Source organism: Gilbertella persicaria (assembly GCF_025201335.1).
Source record: "Gilbertella persicaria strain CBS 190.32 chromosome Unknown B0P05scaffold_50, whole genome shotgun sequence".
NCBI lineage: Eukaryota > Fungi > Mucoromycota > Mucoromycetes > Mucorales > Choanephoraceae > Gilbertella > Gilbertella persicaria.
In genome coordinates this window covers 93,862-106,761 of record NW_026252011.1, presented here as the reverse complement: position 1 = coordinate 106,761, position 12,900 = coordinate 93,862, and the positions used below count along the sequence as shown (strand labels likewise).

General features: G+C 36.7%; 8 protein-coding genes across 8 annotated transcripts; 4 read left to right on the top strand and 4 right to left on the bottom strand.

Moving 5' to 3' along the window:
- Window positions 1-14: 14 nt before the first annotated feature.
- B0P05DRAFT_558228 (Cullin) lies at window positions 15-2,603 on the bottom strand. Its single transcript, XM_051580120.1, has 6 exons — window positions 2,441-2,603; window positions 2,312-2,394; window positions 2,014-2,270; window positions 1,821-1,962; window positions 145-1,778; window positions 15-98 (listed from the first exon to the last, which is right to left on the bottom strand). The coding sequence occupies exons 1-6, from the start codon at window positions 2,569-2,571 to the stop codon at window positions 39-41; spliced, it is 2,307 nt and encodes a 768-aa protein (XP_051431016.1). The 5' UTR covers window positions 2,572-2,603; the 3' UTR covers window positions 15-38.
- Window positions 2,604-2,721: 118 nt separating this feature from the next.
- On the bottom strand, window positions 2,722-3,658 carry B0P05DRAFT_558225 (ankyrin repeat-containing domain protein). The gene is made up of 5 exons (XM_051580119.1): window positions 3,549-3,658; window positions 3,386-3,506; window positions 3,158-3,340; window positions 3,012-3,111; window positions 2,722-2,965 (listed from the first exon to the last, which is right to left on the bottom strand). The coding sequence occupies exons 1-5, from the start codon at window positions 3,574-3,576 to the stop codon at window positions 2,900-2,902; spliced, it is 498 nt and encodes a 165-aa protein (XP_051431015.1). The 5' UTR covers window positions 3,577-3,658; the 3' UTR covers window positions 2,722-2,899.
- A 2,140-nt stretch (window positions 3,659-5,798) lies between these two features.
- B0P05DRAFT_558223 (uncharacterized protein) lies at window positions 5,799-6,538 on the bottom strand. Its single transcript, XM_051580118.1, has 2 exons — window positions 6,276-6,538; window positions 5,799-6,215 (listed from the first exon to the last, which is right to left on the bottom strand). Exons 1-2 carry the CDS (start codon window positions 6,361-6,363, stop codon window positions 6,121-6,123), a joined length of 183 nt encoding a protein of 60 aa, XP_051431014.1. The 5' UTR covers window positions 6,364-6,538; the 3' UTR covers window positions 5,799-6,120.
- Window positions 6,539-6,824: 286 nt separating this feature from the next.
- Window positions 6,825-8,109, top strand: B0P05DRAFT_558220 (uncharacterized protein). The gene is made up of 2 exons (XM_051580117.1): window positions 6,825-6,979; window positions 7,044-8,109. Exons 1-2 carry the CDS (start codon window positions 6,871-6,873, stop codon window positions 7,979-7,981), a joined length of 1,047 nt encoding a protein of 348 aa, XP_051431013.1. The 5' UTR covers window positions 6,825-6,870; the 3' UTR covers window positions 7,982-8,109.
- Window positions 8,098-8,748, top strand: B0P05DRAFT_558217 (uncharacterized protein; the record flags this gene model as incomplete). The annotated part of the gene is made up of 1 exon (XM_051580116.1): window positions 8,098-8,748. A coding segment is annotated over exon 1 (223 nt), but the record flags the coding sequence as incomplete, so codon positions are not given.
- On the top strand, window positions 8,458-9,130 carry B0P05DRAFT_478129 (uncharacterized protein; the record flags this gene model as incomplete). The annotated part of the gene is made up of 2 exons (XM_051575001.1): window positions 8,458-8,747; window positions 8,806-9,130. Coding segments are annotated over 2 exons (615 nt in total), but the record flags the coding sequence as incomplete, so codon positions are not given.
- A 235-nt stretch (window positions 9,131-9,365) lies between these two features.
- On the top strand, window positions 9,366-10,782 carry B0P05DRAFT_574825 (uncharacterized protein; the record flags this gene model as incomplete). The annotated part of the gene is made up of 3 exons (XM_051581598.1): window positions 9,366-9,564; window positions 9,615-9,758; window positions 9,815-10,782. The coding sequence occupies 3 exons, from the start codon at window positions 9,366-9,368 to the stop codon at window positions 10,780-10,782; spliced, it is 1,311 nt and encodes a 436-aa protein (XP_051431010.1).
- Window positions 10,783-11,286: 504 nt separating this feature from the next.
- Window positions 11,287-12,060, bottom strand: B0P05DRAFT_574824 (uncharacterized protein; the record flags this gene model as incomplete). The annotated part of the gene is made up of 3 exons (XM_051581597.1): window positions 11,287-11,728; window positions 11,775-11,958; window positions 12,003-12,060. The coding sequence occupies 3 exons, from the start codon at window positions 12,058-12,060 to the stop codon at window positions 11,287-11,289; spliced, it is 684 nt and encodes a 227-aa protein (XP_051431009.1).
- Window positions 12,061-12,900: the final 840 nt, after the last annotated feature.

Below are 12,900 nucleotides of genomic sequence, written 5' to 3'. Positions count from 1 at the left end.
TTTTTAATAGACACACTCTTTTTTCTTTTATTGATAAATCATGCCAAATAGCTGTACATATCCTTTTGGTTTTCAACACGCTCAATATATTCTTTTTCCTAATGAAGGGGATGAACAAACGAAAAAGATGAGATCAACACTTACCAACAAGACATCAATGCATTTCTTAATGGCAGGCACACGAGGCTTAAATCTTGATTGCAATTGAGTAAGGACTTCTTCTATAAGAGCCACATGCTTCATTACTTTACGCGTCTTCATGATACGGACAATAGCAGCCTGCATAACAAACATTCTATCTTCTTCAATGGTCTTGTGTGTCTCTTCTGTCTCAGCCTTTTGTTCGACACGCATCTGCATGTTGAGATTGATACGGACCTTTTTACTCTTGAAGTCATGGTTGAGTACGTAACGCGATCCAGCATCGCCTACATTATCTCCCTTGAGCAAGAGTACTTTTGCCTTGACCAAGACACCAAGCGCAGGATTCAAGGCTTCAGGAGAGAGTGCAGTGGATTTATGCAACTCTTCATACGTACAGGTGTCTGTGGCATTAAACTGAAGCAAGACACCCATCTGATAAGCAGAAACCATAAATGTGTAGCCTACTTTGCTTGCCTTCAAGTAGTGTGTCTTGAGTTCAGCCTTAGAGAGTTGGAATAACCAGTTTAGCTTACGACCTGAATGCTGGTTTTGATAAAACTTTTGGAAACGATCATACATAGTGACAACGTCGTCAGGCAAGTTGAAGGAGGTGGAAGGAGTAGACAAGGGCCATGAACCAGCACCCAATACCAAGATATTGAAATCAATTGAAGTATCATTGTGTTGTTGAACAAGGGTCTTGAACTGGTCGTTCAATTCCTTACTGAGTGACATGTCTGTTAGCATACGTTGTAATTTAGAGGTGTATTCAAAACCACAGGCTTCTTTGAGTTTAGAGATCATGGAACCCTCAGCATCATCTGAGGCAGAAGTACCATTGACCAGACGCTTCGCCAGCATTTTGCTATAGAACTTTTGAAACACATCTTTATCTTCCACGTATTTGAATACAGTCATGACATTATTCAATACATCTTCCAATTCATCTTCTTCAGGGTTTTTAGCACTCTTCTTGAGCAATTGATCGCAGAAGCGTGCCAGTAATTCAGGCGATTTACTTGAAGTGCCTTTACAGACCTTATTACGATTGACAAATTCACCACAGGCTTTATCCAAAGCAGCCACAAATCCAGCTTCACCACTAAAAGCAGATCCCACTAACTCATTGTATTTCTTGTGTACTTCCAATAGGGTATCAACATAGCTCTTGGGATCCAATGCTTCAGATTCATTTTGAGAGATACGTTCAATGGCACCAAGACCTGCTTTCTTGATGTGGGACTCAAAACTGATACGCAAAGGATTCAAGCCATCAGGAATTCGAGCCAAGAGTGAATACATACGATGGAGATCGTCTTGTTTATCAGCATTTAATAAGGACTGGAATCCATCCCAAATACTTTCTTCTTGGTTCTTGACCAAGACAGTTTCACAGATAGGAATCAAAGTCTTGTGAGTTGAAGGGTGAAGATACATTTGAACACGGCCTTCTTCTTCAATCAGTCTTGTTTCTGCCTTTTTCATGTAGTCAGGAATACTGTTTTCGCTAATGAATTTCTCTGATTCTGTCTTGTAATATACTTCAGTAGCCTCAATGAATTCTTTTTCAAAATAGTCTCTGTACACGTCTAAATTCGACTTTGAGGAATCATTGTGATCCAAACCAAGCGACACTACAGTCTATAAGTTATATTTACATGTATTTTGATGCTTACCAAAGGAATCAACAACGTTCTTTATAAGGCTTGTTTCAATGACTTCACCATTTCTTTGTTTGGTAATCAACTTTAATACTGCAGCAATCACATTATGGCTTACATATTCAAACATGTACTTTCTCCAACTCACCAATGTTAGCTATAGTAAAACGAATAAGAACGAGTGTCAGTTTGATCAGTTTAAACTTACAGTAAAGACATCGTAAACATCGCTCTTTCTATCCTCATCAATTTCACGCTTGACCCAATAACGATTTAAATACATAAAGATATTGTTGACCACACGAGCAGCAGCTGTATATCTCGTCCACTGTTTCGTGTAGTATTGTAATAAAGACTCATCCATATATTGTTCAGATTCTCTTCTGATCTTCTCAAGGTGATGTTTAAGGTAGTCGCTTAAATGAGCGTATACTTCTCCACCAATAAGAGGAGGTGCAGGTGCAGCTACAATAAAATAAGTACGCGTTCAACCAATCTGAACTTACGTCTTCGAGAATTAGCACCACCTGGAGCTGAGATAGCACTTTGTATGTTGGTATCACTTCGAGCACAATAATTATGAACAGCACTAGTTTTTATGAGTATAAAGAAATGTCATCTATATATCTTTTTACCTATAAAGAATAGCATAACGTGTACGATCTAAACCTTCTTCAAAACGACACATGATTTGGTCAAGACCTGCTTCTAAAAAAGACCAGGTAGCATTGAAGTCATTCCCAGGAGGTAACTGCATAGAAGACATAATAATAATAATAAAAGAAAGCAAAGAAAGAGAGATAAAGAGAAAGAGAGTGAAAAATGCTTAAAGGTGTTTATTCTACGTCACCAAGGGCGCGTCACGCATATCTGACAAATCCATAGAGTTTTTTTTTTTTTGTCTTTTGTTTTTTATAAAGATGAATCTACCTATGAAAAGACTGTCGAGTTTATAGATATGTCTTGTTTGAATGATCTTGTCATGAACAAGTCTTTCTTTATTATGATGAAAAACAAAGCACTTGGTCATGTTAGTTTTTAAAACTCGATTGGTATTGATTGAAAGATCTCTTCAAAATAAAACAGATACTTTTTTATTCTTCTTCTGAAGCAGAACCACTGTCATCCATATCGTCATCATGAGCAATATCAGAATCATCCTGTATGTAGGTTAATATACACACACGCATATATACACACACATACCATATCATAAGCAACACTGGCACTGTCTAATTGTTGTTTGATATCCTTATACTGAGGATTAACCAACATGGCGGGTGTTAATTGATTTCTATTTTGAATTCTAAAAAGATAGATTGTATAAGCTTGTTTGTTCAGTGATAACTTACTTTGGATTGGCTCCTCCAGCCAGTAATAGTTCCACCATGGCAGCAGCCATTTCATGATCTTGGTTGGCATATTGAACAGCCAGATGAAGTGGGGTGGCCCCTTCCAACGTATTTTGAATATCGAGATCCACTTCATCATGATTCACAAGCACTTCAAGGCAACCAATCGAACCAGATTTAGCACTATGGCACTTATTGATACGATGGTATTATTTTCTTTGCACTTACGCATAATGAGCAGCAGAGTTACCTGCTCCATCGACAAAAGACACGTCGCAATGACCTTCATCTAATAATTTTTCTAATTCCTCTTCTTGGTCACCACGGCACAAGGCCAGCATGAGTTCATCTATTCATAAGTTTACTCGTACTTCATTCTTTAGACACTTACTTGCGGAGGCACCTTGGTCTTCAGTCATTGAAAATAATATTAATGGAAAAAAAGAAACCGAGAAAATTAATTATTTTACTGCATTTGTAAATAAAATCAAGTCATAACAAAGGGAGGGGGTTTATTATTCACTATGCTAGAAAGCAATGAATAACTGTAAGCAAAATGTCAATAAGCTTATCCATGTTAAATATAAAGCAGTGGGGAAAGAAAAATATGGTATTTATTTGATTTATGCACACTTTATCCAATCAAATCAGCTGAAAATAGTCGGTTTTGGGATAGAGGAACATAAGGAAGAACTTGATTGACATCTTTAGTTGTCAAAACCGAGTTTAATTATCCATATATTAGAAGCATACTCCTAAATAACTTTTGATTTCATTTGGCACACTTGATATGCTTTTGATCCTCAGTTTGTGTCTTATTTGAGTATTAAGCTTATGATACAATCTCAAGTCATACCTTGGGTTTTCCTCGAATATAAACTACCTTTCTATTCTGAATAGTTTTTGGCAAACAGTCTAGTGCCATAACAACAATAGCGGCAGATCGGTAGCCCGCTAAAGGCGAGAGTGTTTATCAACATAAACCATCATTTCTGCCTTCTGATTCCCATTTTTTGAGTTTCCTATGTTTGAACATAAAGAAAAATCGTCAATTTGGCCCGGTACCCTTTTACGGAATCTTCAATTTTCACTATTTTGCGACTGGTGGTCCATAGAGACGTTTTCGACATGACACGTCTTAGTACAAAATGCTTCTCTAGGTCCATAAATACATTCAGAATATTACATTTGCAAAAGTATTAGAAAAACTGTATGCTACGGTTCAAGAACAGGAAATATGTTTTTAAAGAACAGCTCATTATCTTGACACTCAGCATCCTACTTTCTTAACACCATTCAATGTGCCTTATTTATATCTACCAGCTTTGTTAATACACTTCTCTGATAGCTCTTCATTTTTAGACACTTTTAGTTCATCATTTCTCTTAAATATCTAATTTTTTTTTTGTACTGAATAAAAAATAAAAACATTGGGGGATGGTCAAGTGTACACAGAATGAAGTGACTTGCCATATAATTCTCATTTTGTATTTTCTATTAATCAGCTTTCTTCTTCATTTTTGAAATCTTTGGTAATCTTTCTGGAAACTTTTTCAGGGTCAAAAGGCGCTCCATAGAAGTGTTGTTGGAAATGGCCGCCCCAGATTAAATTCCTTTTTTTTTTGATTTTAGTTTATGAGATGAGAATACCAATTTAAACTCAGAACTTGTGTAGAGGGCATTTAGAAGCATTATAAACAAAATCCCATTTGACAATACTATATGTTCAAGCAAAATAGAGCTGCTGAATTTGACAAGTTTACTACATGCTTCCGAAGTAAGCAAGAATCTTGTTGTTTATCGCTTTGAAGACTTGGTTGCTTCTGTCGGAATGATTCGCGCTGGCGTGGACAACCCAAACGTTTTTTCGTGTGGTGTCAAAACACGTTATTAAAGAAGACTTTGCAAGAGCTGTGTGAAAACCAGCCATCTTTAAATCAAAAAGAAGAAATTCAATTTCTCCGAATAATTTTAGTTGGAGTGAAATACTGCTTGCAACAAACTTGTAAAAATCATGGTTATTGAAAAAGTAACGTTTTCGAGGCGAGGTAGTGATAATCAATAAAATGTCAAAATTGTAACTAGCGATTCTGTCATGTTCCTTTACCAGTCCTGGAAACGGCAATTTTGATAGCAAGTGTAATGGCCTTAAGTGCCTTTTCTTTAATATTTCTCCTGCTACATTTCAGATCTAGCTGACAAGGAGGACAATTTAGACTTCGGAAGGTACTGAATTTGAATTGTACATACAAGCTGCTTTTTGTGAAGCATAGAGCGTAATGCTTGAAAGCTTCTAAACAAATTCTCAGACGTCCAAGCCTCTGGAATAGCAATCTCAGAGTTTGTCGCTGCAGAGTACATAGTACATTCGGCTTGAAAGGATAAAGGTTTCATTCGAAAAATGCAGGAGCTCAAGATAGGTTCCGAAAAAAAAAAGCAGTTCTAAGTTATTTATGGCTATACGAAGATGATTAAGAAAAAAAAAAAGAGCTATTCAGCTATGATTGTTTCAACACCCTATGACCATTCTTCATAGATTAGTCACAATAGGGGGTGGAAAATATAAAAGAGAAGGGAAAAAGATTAAGACATAACCCAAGTCTAACAAAAGACAAAGCAAACAAGCATAAGAAAGAAATGGTCAATATAAAGCCTTATCAAAGAAATAAGAATTGATTGATGCTTTGGACTTTATTTTTATGTACTTTGAGAATCCAGAGTCATTAGTATAGAGCCACTAGTGCTGAGTATGTTGAACATTTAATATGTTGTTAATTGATGATTGTATCATCTTGCATTGATTGTCAGCTTTTTGATATTTGCTGTATCCAACGGAACATCTTGTGGTATGGTTGACTTACACCCTAAAGATATTGTATGGTTTGCATAACTTCTGAATTTGTATTGCTAGTTCCTCGTTTATTGCTGGTATTACTGTTTATCTGAACAACTTCCTTGGCAAGTTAATCGCCTTCTGAACTCTTTTTTTTATTAGGTTGACAATCATCAACCATAGTATTGGAATCATTGTCTTGCTGTTGAATACAAAATTCAAAAACTATTTCTTGTTCAGTATAGGCTTGATACAATTCAATCGAACCAATCATCAGTCATTTACCAAAAGAATAGGTTAAAAAGATATACAAGTTTAGTTTTTTAAAATCAAACCGAATCGGTATAAAAAAAAAAAGTACAAATGTTGCCATGTGTTTAGCATAGTTACACAATGATAACATTTCGCTTTCAACTCCATTTCTACAAAACATCAAGTCATTATTCTGTGGTTAGTATAGCAATGCCGACTTCCTACTTGGAAATCATGACAACGGTTGCCATCAAAATACGCAGGCCAAAAGAATGAAAAAGAAAGAAAGAAAAAAAGAGAAAAATAAAAACAAATTAAACTAACCAATAAAAATACTTGTAGAATTTTCATTTTCTATTTTAAAAAAACTGTCTCTTGGCAAAATTTAAGGTTCATACAAAATTATTGATTCAACCACCATCTTATTTAAACCAAATAGATAGAAGAAGCTCCCCTTTTTTTCACTTTCATCCTGGGTTTCAAGCAAATTTGAAAAGGCGCGCACAGACCATTTTGGAAAACATATAATACAGATATGATGTCGTCTTTTTTCTCTTTTCTTTCTTTTTCTATTTTTTTTTTTTTTTTTTTTCGAAACCAAATTTTTTTTTAATATATATGAACTCATATGAGCCACACTCCTCCTTCTCATAAAACACATGCAAGACAAATATCATTACCTACAGTCTATGAAGATAATGACCCTTATAGAATCGTGAAGAAAAGTCCCCGTATAGGTAAACTACAATTTTTTATTTTGTTTTATTTTGCCTATTACCCTAATACCCTTTTTTTCTATAGCTAATTCCGACCATAGTTCAGATTTTGATGCTGTTCATTCCCGTACAGCTTCAGACAGTAGTACGAGCCGACTTTATCCTCTTGCACCCGATTATGAGGATCCATACGCAAAAGCACATAAAAAATATCGCCATATAAGCGATAGAGCCAACTCATATTTACCTTATTCACATCATTTAAGAGACCCTAACCAGAAAACAGAACCTATTCATCTTCAAGAAGAAGACTATATAGCACCCCCATTATCCCTAGGGGTAGGTTCTATGCTGCAGGATAATATTACCGATCAAATCAATATGAACAGACGACCTTCTCAAGCCCCTCATGCACCCTATACAGATAAAATACTACCTGTGGATATCAAACGACGTAAAAAGAAGCGTTGTTGTGGAATGCGATACAGAACAGTGGCTTTTTTGAGTCTGCTGGCAGTAGCAGTGATTGTAGTCGTCTGGTTCTTTGTTTGGCCTCGTGTACCTTCTCTCTCTGTGGAAGATGTGGATAATGTGGGTACATTACAAGTAGTGACAAATACGACCAAGATGAGTTTATCTACCCAATGGCAACTTAACATCACAGCAGATAATTCAGACAATTGGGTTCCTACTCGTATTTCTTCCATTGATGTGACGATTGTGGATGATTCTACTCAACTTGCTTTTGGCGCTGGTTCTACTGGCAGTCTTGTACTCAGCCCTCGAAAGAAATCAGCCATTGCCATACCTATGGACATTCACTATGAAACGACTTTGACCAATGACACTACATTTCAAGACCTTTATAATGCGTGTGGTGTTCAAGTCACGTCAAGTATGCCTTTTGAAAATCAACAGGATGTCTTGAATGTTACACTACATGTCACTTTTCATATTGCTGGTATTGTTTGGTCCCCTATGCGAGATATACCTATCCATGGCCTTATATGTCCTACCAATTAGTATATATACCCTTCTTTGTAATATAATAGAATATGATTGGCTTTTGATAAGATACATGAAAGCGGGTAAACGAATTACCTTGTCATGACGCCCTTTTCTTTTTCCTTTTTTTTTTTTTTTTTTTTTTTTTTTTTTTTTTACTTTTCTTATAATGACAAAGACTGTTTCGACTTTACTCAAGAAAAAGAAATACTTCACTCCACTTCCTTCACTCCAAGTCTTGTCTCGACCCCCTCATGCCAGATCTGAAGTGACAGTTTATGTCAAGGGATTCTTAGCTGAAGGTGACTTACCCGATAACTTTGGTGATTGGATGCACTCGCATCGTCTGTTGGTACTTTCTCAAACACACAAATGGGGTTCCTCGGCTCTAGGGTAAATTTAGTAGTCGAAAAGAAGGCGCACTTATTCATTTCTGTAGTTATTCTTGGCCTTCTGGCACTTCATTATCGCATGTTCCGATCCCAATTGCTTCTTTTGGATCTACTGCGTATCTTTTAGCTAGAAATTTTAGACAGTTGAAGAATTTAAAGTTACCGACACCTGCTTCCATTGCAGGTGCCTTAGTAGTCGATATTGGTCTTCATGCATCTCGCCTGGCCTACCAGTTTAATATAGCTAATCACACGAGCCATGATCGTGCTGAAATGTTGGCTTGGCGTTTATTAGACTTGAGAAAGAAATATGATTATTTGCGAGTGGTAGGACATTCACTAGGTTGCCGACATATTGTAGAAGCATGTTCTCTTATGGACGCTAATGAAAGGTAAGTTAAAAAAAAAAAAAAAAGAGAGAGAAAAAATGGCTTTTTAAATACCAAAAAGGCCAGATTCGGTCCATTTGTGTGCACCCGCCCTGGTTGCACCAGATATTATCGATCAAATCAAAAAAGACAGTGGTGGTTTAGGTAAACAAACAGCTATTTATTATTCGCAAAAGGATATTACTCTGGGTATTTTACTGCGTATTTTACTCAAGGGCGAACAAGCTGTAGGGGAAATAGGATTACCGACCCAAGTAGGGTTTGACAAAGATTGGCTCGATCCTTCTGTCAAAGCCATTGATGTCAGTTCCTCTTTAGGTGGTTTTTATATTGGTGCACATACTGATTATGCTGATAAATTTCATTATTTTGCTCAACCCTATTAAGTTTAGAATTATTTATTGTTTTGATCCTGTCCTACACTATGAAATAATTTTTTATAGAAAAAAAAAAGCGTCTCATTTTTTTAATTGTCAGCTTATCCAATGAAAGCAAATGTTGTCTCATCCTCTAGGCGGGTTTCACAATTTTTTTTTTCATGGTTATAAAGACTAGTTTTCTTTTACGCTTTCTTTTCTTCTCTCTTCTATCTATGCATTTTTACAACAAGAGGTTTAAATCATGGTTAGCGCAATACGTCACAAAACAACAGACTTGTCGATTGAATTAGACAACAAGGAGATCGTGTTACTGGGCCATGCTTCAGAATCAGCCGGGAAACTTTTGAGGGGTTCCCTTGTTTTATCGCTTACTGAACCTATAAAAGTAAGGTCAGTTAATTTGACTTTTACAGGCAAGATGAAAGTATCTTGGTCTGAAGGTAAACACATCAATTGAAGTTGTGTTGGTATTGATCTTTTTGTGCTACAGGAATCGGTCACCATCAACATTACCATAAACAAGAGAAAGAAATCATCGAACATAACTGGGAGTTTCTGCCTGTGGTGGATCATAAAAAGGCCTTTACGTTAGGTGCGGGTCAACATAAATGGGATTTTGAACTGTTGCTGCCTGGTGATCTTCCTCAATCCTTAGAAGCTGAAGGGGTCAAGTGTTATATCGGTTGAAAGCCGTGGTGGAACGCACCGCTTTCTTGCACAACCTGGTCAAGAAACAAGTGATTCAGATTGTTCGGTGCATGCTACCCTCTGAATTTGACCTCGTGCAGTCCTTGGAGATCCACAATACATGGGCTGAAAAAATGATGTACGACATTTTGCTGCCTTCCAAAGTTCATGCACGAGGACAACCAGTGCCTATTACATTTCATATCACGCCTATTGCCAACAGACTACGTGTCCGAACACTCACAGTCACCCTAAAAGAATACTGCACTTATACAGCCAACGATTGCACCAAGACAGATACACGTATCGTCAAACTCAAAAGAGAAGAAGATCCGTTTTCTACATTGAATCAACATGAAACAAGCCATCCTCCTGTTGTCTGGACTAAATTACTCAACTTGGATATTCCTCCCATGTCTTCCACAGCTGCCTTTTGTGATGCTGACAATGAAATGATCCGTATTCGCCACAAACTCAAGTTTGTGATTTGCCTGATCAATGCGGATGGCCATTTATCTGAACTACGCTGCTCTGTGCCTATTATTATCATTTCTTCTATTGCCGAACAAACTGAATTTAATACCCTGCCTGCTTATAACCAAACATGGCAATCCGTATTGTGTCTAGAATCCCCTTCTTCCTCTACGCCTGGTACACCATCACACGAACATGCTTCCCCTATGGCAATGGTTTCTCATCGTCATCATAACAATGATGATGATGTAGATGAACTTCCGCCTGCTTCTCCTTCAGAACCCTTGTGGTGGCATGGTACCAATTTATCCAGGGTTCCTTCTTATAGAACAGCTGCTGAACAAGACCCTGCTCCTTTCTCTACTTCATTGCCTTCATATGATCAACTCTCTGTATCACCAAGACATACTAGCATGTTTGGACAGCTCTCCATCACTTCTAATACAGACAACATTCGTTACAAGACTACTACTACTACTACCACCGCCACCAATTAATCATCTCATTTTATATACACTTGCATTTTTACACAATAAAAACATGAAAATTTAGAGAAATTATAATAATTTATTTAGATATTTATAAATATAAAGAAAAACTATAGAAAATGATTAGTTTGTTTATAGAAAATAAATGACAACCAGAATGTATTCAGACGTGTGCATGTTGACTTCATTTGCAAGGCGTTGGTGGGTCCCCTCAGATAAAATAAATTTACCGAGGTACCAACGTTGTTCCCCCACAGTCAGACGCAAATTATGATCATCAGAACATTCTTCCGTATATAAAGATAGTTACCTTGTTGAAAAAAATAAATAAAAATAAGAAGATGAGTGAAATCCAAAGACGCGTTTGGTTTATTTTTATGTGAGAGATATTTAAAAAATTTTCTCAGAGACATAGTCACAAACAACAGTCCTCTTTTCTGTGGTTTTCTGTCAAGTTCTACCACCCCCACCAGGAAAGAACCAAAGTCGTGACAAGCAACATCAAAATAACTATCAGTTCATGAGACAATTGAATGTTTGATATGGCCATCTACCTGACAATAAACCCCAGTCACGAATACTAGCCCATATTTCATCTCTTTTCCAAGCAGCATCAATCTTCTTTTTCAATTCAACAAGCCTTGTGTCAATACTGATAGCCTTTCTGTACTTTTCAAATCGATGCTTTTGTATGTTGTGCTTCTTTTGATTGGATCGAACCTTGATTTCATTCTCCTGTACACGCTCTTTTTGTGCCTTCATCTCTGGTATATCTTTGTGCATCATAGTGAGTGAATAATGCATGGTATCGAGTTGTGTGTCCATCAGTATCATATGCTCTCTGTACTTGACAATATCTTCTTGATAGACACGAATGCGTTTGATTTCTTTTTCGATATTGTCTTGCATGGTTTGGACATGATGATGAAGTAAACCAAGTGCATGATCCATAGAACTACCAAAGTTATCAATCAACTCCTCACAAGGCAGGAGTGACTTACATGAATTGATCTGGATCCAGTTGTGGTTCATGGGCATGTCGAATTTGATTTGCGCTTTCATTGATCATCACCTTCTTTTTCTCTTTTTGTCTTTTAGGCACGACTAATTCAAGTACTTCCAAGTCATTTGCATCTGGATCAGATGGTTTATCCATGACTGATTTATCAATGATACGAACAGAAGCTATATTTTAGTCAGTTTTATCATGTTTGTGGAGTATGGTTTACCATCATCGCTGGACTCGTCATATTCATGTGTATGGACTGTATCAAACAAACTCGCCATCTTTTTATACTCTCTTACAAACCGTGTCTTACTTGACTGTTGTCGAAGACGGTGAACAAAGTTAGACAGTGTTGGTTTCTTTTGGATTGATGTTTGAAAAAGTGCATTGTAGGGATTTGAAAGTACATGTTCAAATGAAGGTATTTGGTCTAATGAAGTGGTTGAATGACCTTGTTCTCTGTTAATATAATTATTCACTTCTTCAAACTCCATTTTTATAAATCAAAAAAAGAAAAGAAAAAGAAAAGGTACCTCCTATTGCATTTCATGGTAACACATACATATGACCATATGCGACTCTTGTGACTCTATAGCAAGTTCCTTTTGCTTATGCTATGGTGATCTTTCTAAGGTACAAGGAATGACACTAAATGCGACAATTACAAAATTAGAGATTAGACGAAATCTTCATAATTATGGCTATTTTTCTCTTCTTGCAGAAGGACAAATGCTTAAATTCTTCAGTGTCGTATTGACTGATTTGATGTTGGGTGGATAGATATTCCGAGAAAGCACAAGGTTAAGCCAGATAGACCTATTGTAAAGGATGAGAGGGCTTTACAGAGACACAATTAGGATTGACGCACATCAAGCTACCCTTTGTTGATCCTTTAATCATCTTTCCATCCTTCTTTTCTTGATGACATAGAAAATGTCCTATCTTGCTCTTCAACATTTTTATCACTTGAGCCTGATTGAACAAATAAAGAAGAAGGATATTCTTTTGCAAAAGGAAACGGTTCTTTTCCTGAGGATTTTGGCAATGGAGTCAGAATGATCATTAACATTATCCTTCCATATTATTTATTCATTTACTATCATTGTCTCTCATGAAGCTCC

Excerpts from the sequence above, each read along its gene's own strand:
- B0P05DRAFT_558228 (XM_051580120.1), bottom strand. The coding sequence starts at position 2,571 with ATGTCTTCTATGCAGTTACCTCCTGGGAATGACTTCAATGCTACCTGG. Across the intron at positions 1,963-2,013 it reads ATGTTTACGATGTCTTTACT|CTAACATTGGTGAGTTGGAG; the intron begins GTAAGTTTAAAC and ends GTTTTACTATAG. Across the intron at positions 99-144 it reads AATGCATTGATGTCTTGTTG|GAAAAAGAATATATTGAGCG; the intron begins GTAAGTGTTGAT and ends CCCCTTCATTAG.
- B0P05DRAFT_558225 (XM_051580119.1), bottom strand. The coding sequence starts at position 3,576 with ATGACTGAAGACCAAGGTGCCTCCGCAA. Across the intron at positions 3,507-3,548 it reads AGACCAAGGTGCCTCCGCAA|ATGAACTCATGCTGGCCTTG; the intron begins GTAAGTGTCTAA and ends ACTTATGAATAG. Across the intron at positions 3,112-3,157 it reads GCTGGAGGAGCCAATCCAAA|AATTCAAAATAGAAATCAAT; the intron begins GTAAGTTATCAC and ends CTATCTTTTTAG.
- B0P05DRAFT_558223 (XM_051580118.1), bottom strand. The coding sequence starts at position 6,363 with ATGGCAACATTTGTACTTTTTTTTTTTATACCGATTCGGTTTGATTTT. Across the intron at positions 6,216-6,275 it reads CTTTTTAACCTATTCTTTTG|TTTTTGAATTTTGTATTCAA; the intron begins GTAAATGACTGA and ends AACAAGAAATAG.
- B0P05DRAFT_558220 (XM_051580117.1), top strand. The coding sequence starts at position 6,871 with ATGAGCCACACTCCTCCTTCTCATAAAACACATGCAAGACAAATATCA. Across the intron at positions 6,980-7,043 it reads GAAGAAAAGTCCCCGTATAG|CTAATTCCGACCATAGTTCA; the intron begins GTAAACTACAAT and ends TTTTTTCTATAG.